Source organism: Sciurus vulgaris (assembly GCF_902686455.1).
Source record: "Sciurus vulgaris genome assembly, chromosome: X".
Taxonomy (NCBI): Eukaryota; Metazoa; Chordata; class Mammalia; order Rodentia; family Sciuridae; genus Sciurus; species Sciurus vulgaris.
The window spans coordinates 92,719,798-92,739,053 of NC_136471.1; the positions used below are offsets into that span (position 1 = coordinate 92,719,798).

General features: G+C 55.0%; 1 protein-coding gene across 1 annotated transcript; it reads left to right on the forward strand.

Annotated features, from left to right (window-relative positions):
• Positions 1-1,247: 1,247 nt before the first annotated feature.
• LOC306651513 (melanoma-associated antigen D4-like) lies at positions 1,248-8,199 on the forward strand (the record flags this gene model as incomplete). Its single annotated transcript, XM_079124205.1, is given in 14 exon segments — positions 1,248-1,497; positions 2,568-2,780; positions 3,028-3,867; positions 4,257-4,344; positions 4,347-4,459; positions 4,567-4,630; positions 4,746-4,825; positions 5,208-5,299; positions 5,892-5,971; positions 6,055-6,097; positions 6,449-6,511; positions 7,368-7,482; positions 7,766-7,781; positions 7,784-8,199. Coding segments are annotated over 14 exon segments (2,364 nt in total). The 5' UTR covers positions 1,248-1,356.
• Between the last annotated feature and the right edge of the window lie 11,057 nt (positions 8,200-19,256).

Here is a 19,256-nt window from a genome sequence, read left to right on the forward strand (position 1 = left end):
CCAGAACAGAAATGAAGGCCCATGTTTTCCTCTTGCGAAAAGAAGAGTTGCATTCCAACCTGAGATGGGGCCTTTGCATTTTCTGCCTCCAAAGCAGTTTCTCCGGGTCGTCCTGGAAGCACAGCAGCCCCTACGTCCTTGGGCAGGACCCACTCTGTGCTTCCTAATCCGCACATCAGGGAGCCTGGCTCAGGAGGCTCTGGTGACTCCAGCGGGCTCCCACGGCAGGGGCGGGGGCCGGGCGGGCCAGGGGGGCGGGCAGGCTGTGCCCAGCTCTTTTCTGCAAGACCAGCCCGGGCCTGGAAGGGGGCAGGCAGACATTGGTTCCGAACCAGGGCTTGCCATGGCACAGGCCGACAAGAAGCGCCCGCTGGTCTTGGCAGCTCCCGCATGGCACCAGGAAGGTCCCCGTGAAGGCGGCGTGAGGGTGTCACTCATAGGCAAGAGGCTCGGCAGTGGTAGCAGAGAGCCGACCCTCAAGGTCGGATGGGCCCACACAGAGCTCAGGGCATGAGCTTAGGTCCCCCAGAGCACAACCCTTGCTCCTTTGGGGCAGATGTGGGGGTGGGGGAGCGTATCTCTCCAACGGAGGAGAGGAGGGTGCCTAGGTTCCCGGGCCTGCACGAGCACAACAGGCACTTCGCGCCGAGAAAGAACCGGGCCCGAATTGTGCATGTTCTGTTTACTGGCTCCGGGGACTTGTCTGGTGCTTGCACCGTGTCTGTCTGTGCCCGGGCTTCCTGGTCTGTGAGAGGGGGAGGCTCCCATGCACCTGCCAGAGCTGCTGAGAGAGGAACGCAGGCCGGGCAAGGGATCCCGCTGTGACCTGCAAAGCTGCATAAAAGGCAGTTGAGGGGGCAGATGGACTCAGAAGTGTCTGGGGGCCCTGGAGATGGTCGTGGAGGGCAGCGCGAGGGGCGCTTCCATCCTCTGGCCATTACGGTTTCCCGGCCCCGCGGGTCGCAGGTCGAGGGTTTCCACTTGTTGCAGTGAGAGACCCAGCGAGAGACCTCTTTAGCGTGGCCAAAGGCGACACGTGGAGGAAATGGGGCAGAGAGTGTCCAAGACCAGGCTGGAGGAGCTTGGGTGAAAGGGCAGGAGTGAGAGAAGCATTGTGCAATAGCGGTGGTGGTGGGGGGGAGGTGGATCGAGGGCAGAAGCGTGGGTCCGTGGAGCTGTAGTGCGGGGTATGGGTGAGCTCTCCTGCGGTCGGAGGAGGAGGGGTGAAGGGGCATCTGGCGGGAAGAAGACCCGCACCGCGCCGGCCGCCCACCCACCCGCGGAATCGCATGCGCACTGGGGACCCGGAGGAAAGGGCTTTTGTTGGGAAAGCGGGCGGGCTGGAGGGGTCCGCGCATGCGCAGGCTCCCCAGCCGCCCGGGGTGCGCGGAGAAAAGGGGCGGGGTGGTCCGAGCTGCTGTGCTGGCAGCAGTAGGCGAGGGCGCGGCTGCGGGGTTCCTGGTGCTGAGGACGGACGCCATTGGAGCCCCGGCGAAGGTAAGGATCCAGCCCCAGACGGGACCCGGCGAGGGCGAGTGCAACCCGACACGCTGCGCCCTGCCCCCGCCCTCCGGATCTGAACAAAGCCGGAGCGCTCCGAACCGGAACCCCATTAGACCCGAGGTGGAGATGGGAGCACCCCCGCTGTGACCATCACACCCGTTCTCCCAGATCCGAGCCTACTGGCACCAGAGCCCGTGATCCCCACCCCTGGGGCAGACCCGTGTGCTCAGAGCTGAGCTTCCTTAGGTCCGAGGCCCCACCCCCACCCCCAGCACTCCTAGATTACTCCGGAGGAGCTGACCCGCTTGCCCCCTTCCTGGAGTCCGGGCCCTTGGACTCGAGCTCTCCAGGGCTCCAGTTGGAACCTCGCCTCGGTCCAAGGCCCTCATCGCATCCACCATGCAGCCCTGGCCATCCATTCCGAGCCCAGCCTAGACCGGAATCAGCTGAATCCCCCCCCTCCGCCCCCGTCGGGACCTGGCCACAAGGTCCCCGGGATTCGGTTTCGCGGAGCTTTCGGCTGTCTCCCTTGTCTGAGCCCTCGCATCTGCTCCCCCTTGGTCGTGGTCCCCGGCTCCGGCCCTTAAGCCCAAGCCCTTTGTTTCTCCCTCTCTGAACGCATCCCCTTCGGGACTCTTGGGACCAGAGCCCTCCAGTGCAACCCCGATTCAAACGTTCAAACCTAGCCACGGGGATGGGGAGCCTGCGGGTGCTCCACTCCCCTTTCCGCACAGGGTCTCCTATATCCGTCTCCTAGGGCTCTGCCCCTGACCGCGGCTACCCCGTCAGCCCCCCCCCCACCCCACTCCACCCCACCCCACCCCACCCCACTCCACCCCACGCCACCCCACGCCCCCGCCGCTGCCACCGCCACCACCACCACTGCCGCGCCACCGCGCCACCACCACCTCCACCTCCTTGTGCTGCCTAGTACTGCTTGGTAACCTGATGATTGCCTCCCCTCACCTCGCGAGAGATCCCGCCTGCCACTGAATCCCGCACCCTCCCGCTGAAGCGGCCTCTCCCTGCCTCTCAGGCTGAACTGTCTCCTGCTTGGGACCCAGGGCATGGCTGAGAGAAGCTACAGCGGGCAATCGGAAAACTCCAACGCCGAAGACATGGATGAGGGGAGCGAGCGAGCGAGGGAGGAGGAGATGGTCGGAGGCAACGACTACGAAGAATTTGGTGCTTTCGGCGGCTATGGCACCCTCACCAGCTTTGACATCCATCTGCTCAGAGCCTTCGGGAGCTTGGGTTCAGGCTTTCGCCTCTTAGCGGTGAGGCCCCTTCTTGCCCTGGGCAGCTGCTTGCCCCGGGCCTCGTCCCCCGTGCAGGAGGGTGGATGCAGGGGAGGTCGGGGTCGGCAAGGCATGGCCAGCTTTCCCAAACCTTCCCCGACCTTCGTGCTCAGGGGTGGCCAGGGCCAGCTGCGGGGAGGAGGCCGGGCCACCGGGGAAGCACTATGCCAGTGTGTAGAGTTGTCGTGTGCCCTCCCCTCTGTGCCCCGCTCCTCTGGCCTTGCAGAATGAGCCCTGGGAACTGGAAAACCCTGTGCTGGCCCAGACACTGGTGGAGGCCTTGCAGCTGGATCCGGACACCCTTGCCAATGAGACGGAGGCCCGCGCCGCCAACGTAGCCCGCTCTGCCGCCTCCAACCGAGCCGCCCGGGCCGCTGCCGCGGCCGCCCGCAGGTCCTTCAATCAGGCGATCGCTAGCCAGCTGAGGGCCACGCAGCAGGCCCTAGGAGAGGACACCCAGCCAGTGACACATGCCGAGGCTCAGGGGGCCACCCCCGAGACAAGCCTCGCCTCTGCGCAGACCTCGCAGACGTCAGTCGCCAGTGAGGAGGCCGCCCCTGGGGCACCAGCCACCTCCGCACAGCCGCAGACAGCCTCTGAGGCCCAGGAAGCTGCCGCAGAGGGCCCTAGTACCGCCTGTGCTTTCTCTCAGGCTCCAAGCGCCAGCGAGACGGAGGCCACCCGAACCCAGACAGACATCCTGGGCCAGAAGGATGTCTTTGATTTCAGTCAGCCAGCAGGTGTCAGTGGCATGGCCTTCCCCCGTCCCAAGAGACCTGCCCCGGCCCAAGAGGCCCCCACAGAGGGCCCCAGTGCTGCCGCCGGTGTGTCCCAGGCGGCACCCGCCAGGGAGGGGTCAGCCACCCGGCCCAAGACCACCAAGTCTGGGAAGGCGCTGGCCAAGACTCGGTGGGTGGAGCCTCAGAATGTGGCGGCAGCGGCTGCGGCAGCCGCAGCCGCCAAGGCCAAGGCGGCCGCGAGCATCCCCGAGCAGGAGGGGGCAGCTGCCACTGCCCAGCACAGTGCTGAGCCCTGGGCCAGGATGGGAGGCAAGAGGACAAAGAAGGTGAGGACTCTCCTGCCGTGGGCACAGCCCCTTGCACCTCTGCCTTGCCTCTTCTCTCCCCTCTCTCCTCTCCTCTCCTGTCCTCAGCACCCTCCCCCTACTCTCATCCCGGCTTTTTCCACGGTTTCTGCAGCACTGAGTCTGTTGAGTATGTTTTGACTCCTCGTAGTTCCAGCCCTTGGGGCTGGTGGGAGAAGAGGCTGGCTCAGAGCCTGGCACTTAGCAAGCTTTCAGCAGTCGCCAGCCACTGCTCCTACTTCTTCACTGCTCGTACTACTCTTGCCGCCAAGCGCCCACTGGGGGGAAGGTACGTGCGGGGTGGTGCTTTGGCACCGGGAGTCCGCAAGTCCCGCCTGGCCTGTCTCCTCTCTCTCTCTCACATGATACAGTCCAAGCACCTGGACGACGAATATGAGAGCAGCGAGGAGGAGAGAGAGCCCCCTGCGGTCCCGCCGAGCTGGAGAGCATCGCAGCCCCATCGATGGCGAGGGCTCCGTCGGCCCCTCGGCCCCCGATGGCCCCAAGGTCCCAGATACCCTCGAGGCACGTCCTGTGCTTGCCCCCCCGCAACGTGACCCTTCTGCAAGAGAGGGTAAGAGAAGAGGTCCACACTCCCTGTCACCGTCCTCTCCTACCCCACGGGCTGCACCCTGCAGCCACCCGTGCCTCGATGTGTCCCCCACGTTCCTCCTTCTGCAGGCAAATAAGCTGGTGAAATACCTAATGATTAAGGACTACAAGAAGATCCCCATCAAGCGTTCAGGTAAGCAGCGGAGCAGGGTCCCAACCGGCTGCCTTGAGCACGACAGGCTGAGGGCCCTCAGCACTGAGGCCCCTGCTCAGCCCAGGTGCCTTCCCTGACTCTCCCCGTCCCGCAGACATGGTGAAGGACGTCATCCGGGAATATGACGAGCATTTCCCTGAGATCATTGAAAGAGCCACCTACACTCTGGAAAAGGTGGGTGCGGGGACAGAAACTGCTCTGCGCGGGGCTGGAGATTAGAGCTGTGGAGCGGTGGGATGGCCTGAGGCCCCTGGAGGCCCAGTTCCCACCTGCCTGCTCTGGGGACCTCCGCTAGCCCTCCACCTGTGAGTTTCCACTGCCCCCGCAGGGCGACACCTGCCCCTTCCCAGACCCTACTCTGAGCGTCTGTCTCCTGTGGTGGGTCTCCTCGCCTGTGTCAGCCTCAGAGCTTCCTCAGGGAAGCCCTTGGTGCCTGTCCCCTCCCGCCCCCACACGCAGGTTTGGATCCGGGGAGGAGGACACATCTGACTGGGCTGGACTGGCTGCACGATGCCCAGCGGTGGGTGAGATCTCACTCTGTTTTCTCGCCACACAGAAGTTTGGGATCCACCTGAAGGAGATCGACAAGGAGGAGCACCTCTACATTCTCATCTGCACCCGGGATTCTTCAGCTCGCCTCCTGGGGAAGTAAGGAGGGGAAAGGGTGTCGTAACCTCCTCGGGGATGCTCCGTCCCTGTCCGCGTCCTCTGAGGGTACAGGAACGCAGGGCTGGGTGGCCCCACAGGGCCCTCCCCTCTGAGGTCGCAGTGCCCAGGGCCCGCTGGATGAACTGGGTAGCATCCCGGGGCAAGACCTTGCTGCTTTCGGGATCTTGGCCCTGGGGCCCCAGGGCCCCAGGAAGGCGGTTTCCCGCATGTCTGCGGGCCTGGGCTTAGCAGGGTGGCCCTCCAGGGAGAGCTTCCTACTGAGTGCAGAGTGCAGATCCTGAGGTGGGCATGGCCCACCTGAAGGTGCCTCTGGACACCCTGTGGCCGCTTGCCCAGCTCGTGCTCCCTGACCCGCCCCATGCTCTGTGGAACCCCGGGAGGGAAGGTATCAGATGCCCGTGTTATGGGCGGTGGTTAAGTCTCTCTCTGCGGGGTACGAATTGTCTGTGATGGGTGGGGCAGCAGGCCCTGCATGTCCTGGGAAGCATTTCCCCTCCGGATGGTGAGCTGGCTGCACCATTGAGGACAGTGGCCTCTGCACAGCATCCCTTCCCTCTTTCTCCTCCTGTAGGACCAAGGACACTCCCCGGCTGAGTCTCCTCTTGGTGATTCTGGGCGTCATCTTCATGAACGGCAACCGTGCCAGCGAGGGTGAGTGCTGGCCCCGCACCTGGGGATTTGTCCACGGTCTCATCTTTGGGTGCCAATCTCTCGTCCCCCATCTCCCCTCGCAGCTGTCCTCTGGGAGGCGCTCCGCAAGATGGGACTGCGCCCTGGGTATGACTGGCTCCTCGGCCCCTGCCCTTGCGTGCTGTTCTCCCCCAGAGGGGGTCGCGGGGTTGTGAGGGAGCGGGACGGGCCCGGGCTAGCTGGAGAACAGAGCGTCTCCGCAGGGATGGAAGAGGTCACGGGATGCCGACCTCTCCGCCCCCTCGGAGCTCTGTCCGCAGAGGACACCTCAGAGAGAGAGTTAGGGGCTCCCTCGGGTCCTCTGGCCTCTGCTGTGTGCCCTGTCCCGGGAAGGCAGTCCCCACGGGCTGGGAAGCCGGTGATGGTGCCCGGGAATGCTGCCGCCCACATCTGCCACTGCCACCTTCACTGGTCATGGATGTCTTTGCTTGCCCCCAGGGTGAGGCACCCGTTCCTTGGCGATCTGAGGAAGCTCATCACCGATGACTTTGTGAAGCAGAAGTAAGTATTGACTGAGCCGACCTCACGTCGCTCTGGCGCACTGCAGAGTGCCGGTCTCGTGGACAAGACGCCCCTATCCCATTTCGTAACCCAGCGGGACCCGGGCCCTCGGGTGCGGGTGAGGTCAGGGGGACGTGTTGACTGGGAGTTGGGTGCAGGGTGGGTGTGACGTGAGCACCACGTCACTGAGCAGCAGTCCTATAGACTGCCGCCGGCATTTCCCACGTAGTACGTAGGGCTGAGGAGCCTGGGGCTCGGAGAAGGGAGGTCTCCGAGTGTGGCCCACAGCTGGTAAGGCCGGGTGCCCAGCTCTTTCAGGCCGAGACCCAACCTGCCCTTGGTTCCCAGAGAACACACAAGCAGGCACGCCGGCGGGCAGACAGGACAGGCACGTGGACAGGCACAGACCCACGTGCACACAGAAGGGTCAGGAATGCAGAAACAGCCGTGGAGCTCCTCTTGGCAGACTCTTTCATTTATTCATTTTTCTAAATGAATTTTCCCGCCGTTTTCTGTGGCACCTCTTTCCGGGGCCCACCGGTGGGGTGTGCTCAGAGCAGGGGGCCCGAAGAGTGGCTCCCCTGTTTACAACGCACCCAACAGGAATCTGGGGCTATGGTGATGAGAGGCACAACACTGTGGCCTCCCCCGTGAGCCTACGCCCTGCCCTACACGTGTCCCCTCCTCACCCACCCGTGGACCCCTGCCGTGAGGCTGTGAAGGCCTCACTGTTGGGGGCGGAGGTCCTGAGAATGAGAGCCGGGTTGGTCTGGCCCCGGTGGGCGGGGCAGCCCTCCTCAGCCACAATGGGTCACTGCTGGGCGAGAAGCCAAGGGCATTTTCCTCTCTCGCTCAGGTATCTGGAGTACAAGAAGATCCCCAACAGCAGCCCACCTGAGTATGAGTTTCTGTGGGGCCTGCGAGCCCGCCACGAGACCAGCAAGATGAGGGTCCTGAGATTCATCGCCCAGGTACCGGAGAACCTGTGTTGGGTGCCAGGCCCAGGGGTGGCACTTTCCAGGCCTTGTTTCCTTCTTGGCCACGGCCTCCTTGTCTTGATGCTGAGAGGAAGCATCCTAAGTGAGGAAGACAAGTTCATAGAGGTCGTAATTGTGCCAGATGTGGCCCGATCCCAGGGTCCTTTCTCTTTGTCATCATTTCCTGAAGCGTGTAGGCGGCTGTGGCAGGCAGCAGGTGCTGCCCGAATTGTGGGGTCTCTGAGCCTGCCACTAAGGCTGCTGTTTCCCGCCCCAGAACCAGAACCGGGACCCTGGGAATGGAAGGCTCACTTCTTGGAGGCTGTGGATGATGCTTTCAAGACGATGGATGTGGAAATGGCCGAGGAACATGCCAGGGCCCAGATGAGGGCCCAGATGAATATCGGGGACGAAGCTCTGATCGGACGGTGGAGCTGGGACGACATACAGTCTGAGCTGCTGACCTGGGACGAGGACGGGGATTTCGGCGACGCCTGGGCCAGGATCCCCTTTGCGTTCTGGGCCAGGTACCATCAGTACATTCTGAATAGCAACCGTGCCAACAGGAGAGCCACATGGAGAGCCGGTGTCAGCAGCGGCACCAACGGCGGGGCCAGCACCAGCATCCTCGATGGCCCCAGCACCAGCTCCACCATCCGGACCAGAAATGCCGCCAGAGTTGGCGCCAGCTTCTTCTCCTGGATCCAGTAAGCTCTTCACAGGGTTGTGAGACCTGCAGGAGGGCTGTGGGGACCTGGGGGAGGCCGGGGGAGATGCCGGGAGGCGAGGGGCAGGGCAGTGGTGAGCCCGTGGAAACACAGAAACACACCGGTTGCCCTGTATGTACCCCTGGCTGCTCGCTGTGGGTCTCCACCCATCCGTTTTCACCTTGCTCCTCGTGTTACAGACAGCGCTAAGGAAGCGCGGCGATTTTCCTCACCCAGCCAGACTGCTGCTGCAGAGTCCCTCTTGAGTAGAACTCCAGGCGCTTCTTTCTCCCTGTGGGTCGGAGGGGCCATGCAACACGAAGCTCCCCTTGCTCCTCCTGCTTTCGTCGTGTGCTTTTTCTTGTGTGTTCATGTTTTGGTATCAGTGTTCCATTAAAGTTTGCAAAATGAGTCGGGATGTCTCCTGCTTGACCAGTGCACGCGTGGCTATGACCCATGGCTGGTCTCCTAACGAGGTCACCTCTTCTGGTGGTCCTGCCGACCCATGAGGACCAATTCAAACGGCTTAGACGGCCCATTGCCAGTGAGGGATGGAGGCTTCAGTGCTCCTCTTTCCCTGAAGCAGGGCAGTCCCTTTCTGGCCCAGGTAGGGCTGAGGTGCTGGTGTGCCGCAGGGCTGGTCATAGGAGGAAGGGGATGGGGTAGGACTGCAAATCCTCCTCCAGGTGCAAGATCAGGAGGGCAGAGACAGGCTAGCTCCCGGGGAAGGGCTCCATCCCAGGCAGAGAGGACGGTGCCCTGGGCTTGCTTCCCAGGATTCTCCAGTAATGGCCACAGCCTGGCAGGACAGAACCCAGATAACTAGGAGGCAGGCAGTGGTGTCAGCATCCCCGCCACCCCGTTGACTCTTTGGTCCCAGAGAGTTCCCAAAGCCTGACGCAGATCTAGGCCCTGACTGCCCACATAATTTTGAGTCCCAGTGAAAAAGGAAAGCCTCCGTCTGATTCCTCGAACGTGATTAAAAATGTCAAGACAGTGACAGCAGAAGGATGGCATATTGGAGCCCTGTTGAGGTTGGGTAGGGCTGCACAGGTCACATACCCAGGACCTAAACCCTGTTTTTCACAGAGGTTGGTGGGGTGGATGTCCCAGTTGCAGGCCTGTGTGTGATTTCTTCTGTCTGGAGTCAGGGCTCACTCTTGGCCACACTGACTGCCCTCGTGTGATTCTGACCTTCGCCTGGCCCCCAAATTTAATTTCAGCATATACACAGAGGAGCGCACAAACACACACACACACACACACACACTCATATGTGCTCACACACAGAGTAATGGAATCTTCTTCCCTTTTCCCTCCGATTGATGGAGGGATATGGGATGTGTGTGACTGTAGGTGCCTTGGTGTGACGAGTGCTACCCAGTGTGACCGGAGCCTTCCAGGACACTTCCCGTACACAGTAGACACTATGCCTTTTCTAGGCTCAGGGTCAGGGCAATCACCATAAGCCAGAGGTGTGAGTGCGCTTGAGCACTGATGTGCAGAGGGTACTTGAGGTAGGGCAGCTCCCTGAGAGAGAAACAAGGAGCCTTCAGGGAGGCGGTGTTGGGCTGACCTCCCACTCCCTGCCCTGCAGCCTTAGGGGGTGCTCCCCCTTGCTCCATCCCTTCCCAGAGTGGGCCACGCCAGGGTCCAGGCTCCACACTCTCCATGGGGCAGTGCTGGGAGCAGAGAGGAAGATGGCCTCGGGAAAGGCCGGCCGACTGTGGGTCCCACTGGAGGGTCGTGTGGGCCATGTGGAGACCACACCCCCTCACTCTCTGTGTCAGCAGGAGGCCAAGTCAGACCTCCCTCCAGCCCCAGCCTGTGACCTTCCACAGGACCCTCACCACAGAGCTTGACGATTTCTCTTGGCAGAGTGTTTTCAGAGACCCTCTGACGTGCCAGGTCTGTGGCTGTGGTACACAGGGCGCCTGAACCCACCTAAGCCTTCTCCAACTCTGAGGGCTTCTCTCTGACTCCTTCTCCAGTGGTTCATACACTAGTATTGCTACGCTTGTTTCTGGCTATCGATGGTTACGTGGAATGTTGTTCTGAATGTTCACGTATCGCCTCTTGTTGGAGCCCATGTTTCCATCTGTTGGATGTCCCTGAGAGGAGGGGCTGATTAGGCCCAGTGCCCGGGCGAGGAACCTGAGACTCTGAGAGGGAAGATAGTGGCCCAGAGTCACAGTGCCAGCAAGTGGCAGCACAGGGTCTCGAACCCTAGACCCGCTGAGGTCAACAAAGTGTGGGTTAGTCAACTCTTTGCTGTTGTGAACACAATATCCAACAAGAAGGAGCGAAAGGAAGAAACGATGTCTTTGTGCTTCAGAGGCTAAGTCCGTGGTCAGCCAACTGCATAGCTCTGGGCCTGAGGTGAGGAAGTACATCATGGTGGAAGGGCATGGTGGAGAAACACAGCTCAGATCTCAGCATCCAGGAAGTAGAGAGAGAAGGAGAGGAGCCAGGTGCCAGGGATAGTTACCAGGGTCATGCCCTCAGTGACCTACTTCCTCCAGACACACCTCACTTGCCAGTGTTTACCACCCAGCAGTCCATTCAAACTATTAATCCATCAAAGGGACTGAGCCACTGATGAGGCGACAGCTTTCATAATCCAATCTTTTCCCATTCGAATACTGCCTGATCACCTAGCATGAGTGGGCTCTTTGAGGGACATTTGGGAGTGCTGGGGATTGAGCCCAGGGATGCTGCATTCCCAGTCCTTTGGTGATGTTTTTATTTTGAGGCAGGATCTCTGTATGTTGCCGAGGGGCTCCCCAAGTTGCTGAGGCTGGCCTCAAACTTGCAATCCTCCTGTCTCGGCCTCCTAAGTCCTTGGGATTAGAGGCCCATGCCATCGTGCCAGTGGTTTCGAATTTTACAAGGGGACCATTTTAGAATCCAATCCATAACCAGGCACCTGCTCTGCTTCTTGCAGTCCACTGCTCATGAAACTAGGGGGCTCATAGGTCCCCGGGCAACACGTGCCCCTGCTCTCTGCACAGTCTCATCACATCCAGCCTCCCCACTCACACCCAATGCCACTGCACCTTCACTGATGCTCTTGGCAGCTGTCCACCCTCACTATCCACACGAGAAAAGTAGACCCGTACAAGGGATGGTGACGTGCCGGAGTGCTCTGAATCTGCCCCGGTTAGTGTCCTTGGCCCTTTACTTTTCCTTTCTCACACCTGTGTTCAAATGCTTTTGCCCCTTGTCTCTTGGGTTGTCTTCTTCACCAATGTATGATGAGGGCCTTAGACATGGTGCATACTTTGTCTATGACCAGCGTACCTTTTGCAGAAATATTTTCACAGTCTATGATTTGCCTTTCCATTTTCCTAAGGATGAGGGGCTGAGTTGCTACGTTTGGTGAAATCTCGGCAACCTCTTTTGCGTGGGTGGCTGCTAAGACTTTCTGGGTGACAGAATGAGTCTTTGGACCACACCATGTCCGCCAAGACCTGACCCAACATTTGCTTCCAGACGTTTTTGATTTTAACTACTTTGTTTACATTGAGGAGCTCAACAAATTGAGCAAGTCTGAAACCATACCAAGTCTCATTTCTGACCACCCTGGAAAGAAAACAGACACCAATTCCTAACAGAATTAACAAAGACGTGGAAATTGAACAGTACCCTGTCAAATCACCAACAAAGAAACCACAAGGGAACTTAGAAAATATCTCCAGACAAATGAAAGCAAACGCACAATAGACCACACTTTAGGAGGGACAAGGAATGCAGCACCAAGAGGGAAGCTGAGGGCAATAAATGCTCACGTCCACAAAGAAAAATGGTCTCTGCTCAACAAGCTAGCTGCATGTGTCAAGAACTACATAAGGATGCAATCCTTAAACCCAACTTGACCCAGGTAAGGAAGTAGTGAAGATTAGAGCAGGAAGAGATGAAATCGAGAACGGAAAAAAACAGTAGCAGAAATCAATGAAACACACAGCTTTTATTCTGAACAACAACAACAACAACAAATCAACACAGTGGGCAAACTCTACAGTAGATTAACTAGGCAAAATACACAGGACTCAATTAACTAATTCAAAATGAGAACTGAGACATAACAGCAGGCACTGCACAAAGAAAAAAACGTGACAAGACAAATCTGCCATCAAATTACACCAAGGACTCAGGTTATACAGAAGGAATGTAAAAAAAAAAAAAAAAAAAACCACTGAATTCAGAGAAACATACCACCTACTGAGACTGATTCATGAAGAAATGAAATATCAGAAGGGACCTAAACCATAGAGGAGAACGGACCCCTATTCAGAAAGCAACCTACAGAAAAAAAACCCGGGACCAGATGGCACCACTGAAGAATTCTACTAAACATGTAACAAGTTGGCATTTATGAATGCAGTTCCCTTCCAACAATAGAGAAGGAGGGAATGCTTGCAATTCACTTCAAGAGGCCAGCATTACCCTGATACCAAGGCTGACAAAGAAACCAAAGGCAAAGCAAACGAGAAGCAAATATCCTGCAAGGACATTGATACAAAATAGTAAACCAAAAGCAGCAGCACTTTTAGAGCCCACAAACAAATGGGATTTCCTTGGAAAATGCAAGGACGATGGAAGCAATGAAAACTGATGTCAGGTACCTTTGTGACACAATGAAGAACAACAACGTGGTGATCGCCTCAACCCGAGCAGTAAGGGCATCTAACAGTTCTGCCCCCTTTCACAAGACAAGCACTCAACGCATTAGGAACATAAGGAAGTTCCCTCCGAAAAGTAGAAATCCACTTACAACAACCCACTCTACACAACCGTCTCAATAGTGAAGGAGGGAAAGCTTCTTCCTCCTCTGAGGCAAGGAACAAGGCATGTGTGCCTAGGCTTTTGCCACTTCTTCACAGAGTCTGTATTACATGTTCCAGCTAGAGCCATCCCAAAAATAAACGAAGGAAATATCACCATCTACCGTGTTCGTGGGTCAGGAAATGCCCTTCGACATGGTCCAGAGCTCACTCACACCAGTTAAGCCAGTTAAGTTAGAAAATATTTTGAGCTGAAGAAATAAAAACTTAGAGGATACTGATGAAATATCTGTAACGGCCTGAAAAAGAAAGCAGAACATGAATGAGCCAGGTATCCTTGCCAAAACTGAGGAGAAGAACACAGATTAAGCCTAAAGGAAGCAGAAGAAATTGAGTGAGGAAAACACTAATAAGAGTTACTGATAAGACACAACAGCCAAAATCAGTTCCCAGAGACTCCACTGGTACTGGCCTCCTCATCGGGGCCTTCACAAAAGAGTGAAATCCTGAAATGACCAATTTCTGGACTAAACTGGAAGAAGCAGCTCTCACCAACAACATGTTAAGATCATTCGTCCAAATCGTGAGCCATTCTTGCCAGTAGATTTCAAGATTTGGATAGAAGTTACAAGTTTCAAGAAAACACATCGAAATGACAAAACACAAGCAAACCGTGAGGGCGATTAGTTCTGCCTGTTGGTTGGTGGTGTTGTTGGTTGTGGTCCTGACTCTGCAACCCCTTCCAGGGAGACAAAGGCGTATCCAGCCCGTCGCATTCCTTCATGGAGAAGAGCTCCCATCAGTGAACATATGAAAGCAGGGTTGTGTAAGGCCCCCTCCTGAACATTGGAGGGGCAGGGGAGTAACTCCTTCAGGGTCTCAAGGCAGCTGAGGATTGGTGAAGGATGTAGGTTGAAGGTGGGGGTAAGAGAGTGGCTGGATTTAAAGAAGGGCATGTATTAAAGGAAATGGAAGAGTCCTCATAAGAGCAGCTTGCAAGGCTAACCCCCGACAGGGCAGTAGAGTTTGCAGACCCTTATAAGTAAGAAGCTGGGACCGATGATGAGGTGAGAGCCCTTCAGTGGGAGCCCCAGAGGAAAGTTCTTTTGATTCCTGGGTTAAGACAAATGCTGCGGCCAATACCCTAAGACGTGGTGCCCAGCCTCTTACGGTGGGGTCTAGACTTTTTGGACGGGTATGCCACTGGGCACAGGCGTAGGGCTGGGGCTTGAAGAAGGGCTTTCCTTAGGGTCTGGAAAGGGGCTTCCACTGGGTTGAGGAGAGGTTCAGTGGGCGTGCCCTGTGAAGCCTCATACAAGGGGGCCGCCAGGATGGAAAATTTGGAATCCAAGATCGTAAATATCCTGCTGGCCCTTGAAAGGAAAGGATTTCTTCCTTGGTGGATGGAGTGGGCATGTCCTACAGCAATGCTTTTCTCTCTACAGTGGTGGCCTTAAATCCAGGTGAGAGGCTGACTCCTAAGTAAATAACCTGAGTCTAGGAAAGCCAGACCTTTGCTGGAGAGACCCTATAACCCCTGTCAGTCAGGAAATTTAGAAGCTTAATAGTGTCCCCTTGGGAGTCCTCGAGAGAGGGACTACATAAAAGAAGATCATCAACATACTGTAAGAGAGAGGAGGAAATGAAAGTAGGGGAGACAAGGTCATGAGTCAGTGTTTGGCCAAAGAGGTGAGGGCTTCCCAAAATCCCTGTGGGAGAACTGTCCTGGTCAGTTGAGAAGAAACTTGAATGAGAGGTTCAGTCCAGACAAAGGCAAAAAGATCCTCTGAGTCAGGGTGAAGAGGGCCAGTGAACAGGGCTCCTGCCCAGTGGCCCTCTTTTCCGCACTTGAGGCATGGGCCTGGAGGTCTTCTGGGAGCTAGGGTGCCCATAGTAGTGGCCGAATGGGCAGGTCTAGCTGGCCGAAAGGCACTGGCTAGCATTTGGTCTTCTAGTTTTTGGTTTTTTCTTCCTTTCCGTTATACACTTTGAATTCCACTGCTAGAACCTTTGGCTGTGGGCTGAGCGGCCCCTTATCCAACCACCTCAATTTAGCCTTTCTGTCCAGGTAGCTTTGGGAAAAATAATAAGTCATGAGTAGCTGTTGTCCCTCTGGAGTTTCAGGGTCCTGATTAGTATATTTGAGCATGGCCTCTGTGAGGCGACTCCGCCAGATGGGTTTTCAGTTTTGTATTACTTCCTGAAGTTTACCATAGTTAATAGGTTTAATGGTGGCCTTTCAGAGACCTGCAAGGACGCAGGTTTGGAACTCATCCTGCTGCAGACGCCCAGTCCCTGTGTTATCGTCCCATTGGGTCTCCCTATCTGGTACTGCTTCAGCCCCAATGGGGTGGGTCAGAGTTGATTGGTGTACCTCATCTGCATAATTGCTTTCCCATTCCCATACTCTCCTGGGCTCCTCAGGGGTCAAGGTTTTGGACATGAGCATATAAATGTCATGCTAGGTACAGTCATGAGACTGGGTAAGAGACTGAAATGCTTTAATGAAGTTTGTGGAGTTGGAGGTGAAGGAGGTGGAGTAGAAGGAGACTAGCCGCTTCTCTATGTGGGAAAGATCAGAGAGCGAGAAAGGAACATGGACTCTGATCACTCCATCTACACCAGCCACCTCCTGTAAGGGGGCTAGAATATGTGTGCAGGACCGAGTGGTGGGAGGACTGGGTGGGCGGTGCGGGGAATGGAAGCAGAAATAAAATGAGGCAAACGACATGGAAGAGCAGGGGCCGGAGGGGCCTCTGTCCCAGGGGACTGGTATGAGGGTCATTTGTCAGCCAGGTCAAAGTTGGAGGAGGAGGAGGGATCAGGATGGGGAGAAGAGGCCAAAAGGAGGTATGCAGGAAGAGAAAGATCAGGTTTAGCGTGCAAGAGAGCAAAGACTTGAAAATTTAAAAATCTCTTTCCACTTACAAAAGTTGTATAATTGGCCAGTTTGGTTGATGATCTATGGGATATTGTGGCCAAATATCATTACACAAGTGAATAAGTTTTGGTGGTTTTAGGCTGGGGGTCAGGTGCAGGGGTTTAAGAGTGTCTAGTACACACCGCAGGGGTGAATCTGCTGGAATGGAGGACCCAGATCCCATGCGGAGCCTGAGAAACAGCCAATTCAGTGTCCGAGACATCTTGAGGTCACAGAGTAATTGGCTGGAGATGAGAAGGCAGCACAATGATGGGAGTAGTCACCCTGTCCGTGTGTGTCAGGCAAAACCTGAGAGAGTTGAAGACCTGATGTCAGCATTTTCGAGAGAGAAAGTGAAGAGGAAGCTCAACCCTGAGAGAGAAATCTGCACCATTAAGATTGGGGACCCACCCGTCAGATAAGGTCAACTAAGGGGGCCAGCCGTAACTGTAAATGCTGTGGCTCGGGCAACCCCACTCCTCAACCGCCTCCAGGGCGCTGGGTGATCAACAGTCACATCTCAGGTCAGCAGAGGAGCGTTTCAGTCGACCTAGGGGAAAAATCACCAATCTGAAGCTGGTGTCTGGATGTGGAGGAGAGCGTCCCAGCAAGTGGAAGGTGAGACCAGCATCTGGGGATCTGGTGACAGATGGGATTCCACTCACCTAAGTGGCAATACAAGAGGCCATGTGAGTCACAGCACCAATGAGATCACCCAGAAAGTCATTCTGGAAGTGGGAACTCTCACAAGAGAGGTTATTAAGCAGACAGGCACAGTGTCTGCCCGCAGGGTGAGAGTGAGAGCGAGACAGAGAGAGAGACAGAGACAGAGAGACAGAGAGGGAGAAGCAGGAGAACTATTCTCAAGAAGTGGAATTCCATGGGCTACTAACAATCTGGACCAATGACTGACTAGGAAGTTTGTGGGCTAACAATTGGACCAATGGCTGGCAAGGAGGTCCCAGGGCTAGCAATCAAGGCTGTGAAATGGTGTCGGGGAGGCAGAATAATGGCAGCATCAACGTAGCAGGGGAGAAATGAGTGCAGCCTTTTTTAACCCATTGTCCCTTCAAACTGAACATCACCATTATCCAAAAATCCTGAATGAGTGGAGCATTGTTAGAGCCACAGGCAGAACCACAACCAAAACAGCCTCTGGACCCAGACGGCCAAATATCATCTTGCCGCTTGCCGCCGACCAGCAGGACAAACGACACGTACACTTCCGAGGTTCATGAAGCACCTTCCGCTTTATTCGGATAACACCCTCCATATATAAGCAGTCTCATGCATATGGAATTGTAACCAGACATGTCCATCCAATCCTATTAAAGGCCAAGCGATCAGGAGCTCAAGCATACATGTAAGAGATATCTGTCCACGCGCTTGGCGGCTGTACTAATTATCATACAGCCAATGGTAAACGCTTCCTGTTTTTCCCACGGTGCATTCAGCATGCTGTTTGGCCCTCTGCCAGTCGCCATCTTGGATGCATGTGGCGTAACACCATCAGCAGGAGAAGCCTCCTCACCTTCTTCCTGTTTTTTGGGTCTCTGTTGAGGCCTTGACCAATCTCTCCGGCACCCAAATTGGCGATTGTGCGTCCTGTGGGAAAACACAAACAGACCCTCGGGTCCAGATTAACACCGGATCCGGGCCTTTCCATTGTCCCGATAGAATGTCCTTCCAGAGCACTTGAGGTAGATTGTTTTTTATTAGGCTCTGAATGACGGTCAGCAGCTGATCGGCCCTCAGAATCGAGATTTTAAAAAATTAAGATGAACAAGGCATCAGATAATTTGTCTTTTGGGGATCTGTATGATGCCCCTATTCCCCCTTTTTGTTTATAAATCATGTTTTTAAGCATTAAATGGGCACGCTCAACAATGCTTTGTCCAGTAGGATTATAAGGAATTCCTGTGACATGTGGAATACCAAAGGTGGAAAGGGATACTTTTAATGCCTAAGAATATCAAACAGGGTGCTCAAACTTGAGGTGGGTAAATGAAGGTAAGGTCTAATCCAATTAATATCACCCAAAAGTTTTTGAAAATCATTTAAAGTCCTAAGTTTGTCCACCTGAACAGTAATTTTTATGGGTTTAACCATAGTTGCATTTATGATAGATCCCAGGAAGTTTTTGGTGTCTGTCATTTGTACTTTATCAATGGCAATATGTAAGCCCCATCTTTCCAGTGACTTTAGTAAGGAATTATAACATTGCTCTAAGACAGGTTTTTCCTTATGAGCTAGCAAAATATCATCCACATTATGATAGATTAAAAGTTGAGGGTTAATTTGTTGATACACACCGGGATGGAAATTAATCTGATTACCTTGCCCTTCATATGGTCCTTGGCCTGTCAGCATGTTTAGATTCCATTGAGGATTGCCCGCAACTGTATTACGTCGGGCAGTATCAGAACATAACTCCTGGTTAGCCACCTTCCATTTTAATATGGCTGCGCTTTTGCTAGAATTGGAAGCCATACCCAATCCCCTTAAAGTCTGATCTGCCTGTTGAAGTGGCCAGGCTTTGGGCCATTCTGTAATTTTGATACTTTTGTCAGCCCCAGTATCTAATAAGCCCTCAAAACTTTTGCCTTCTATCACTAACTTTGTCATAGGTCTATCTTTTAAACCCAATGTTAACATGACCATATTTTGGCCAGTAGAACCTAATCCTTTATTTCCCCTAATAATATTCTTTGATGGATATTGATCATGGCAGCTGGGTAAGACCAACAATTGTGCTACGCAATCACCCTGAGCTATTATTGCTACACCTCTTGGTGAAGAAGCAAGGATTTTTATTTCTCCTGTAAAATCAGGGTCTATAACTCCAGGGACAATATTTAATCCTTTTAAAGCAGAAGAATTCCTCCCCAGAACTAGTCCCACTGTTCCTTTAGGTAATGGGCAGACAACCGAAGTTGATATTGGTTGTACTCCCATCTCTGGAGTTAATACTGCTCTGGCGGAGGCACAGAGGTCTGAACATCTACTTTCTCTTTCAGAAGCTCGACTTGATTGTTCTTCTTTTACAGTTTCTAATATTTTTTCCCCTTCTCTTAAGCGTTCTTGAGATTTTGGTATTTTGGAAGTCAGACAGAAACGAACTAATGTCCATATGGCCACAACAACAACAAACAGATATGAAACAACAAAAGGTAACACATATAACACCTTACACAGATTCATTTACTTACAGGACATCCTTTGCTGTCTCTTGGGACAGCCTCTCTAGGGAAATCGTCCATTAAAACCTTAAGGCCACCATTTCCTCAAATAGGGAAACCTTCTTGTTAATCACGCTAGCGAAACTGTCTTGTACTTACCTGAGCACTCACCGTTCCC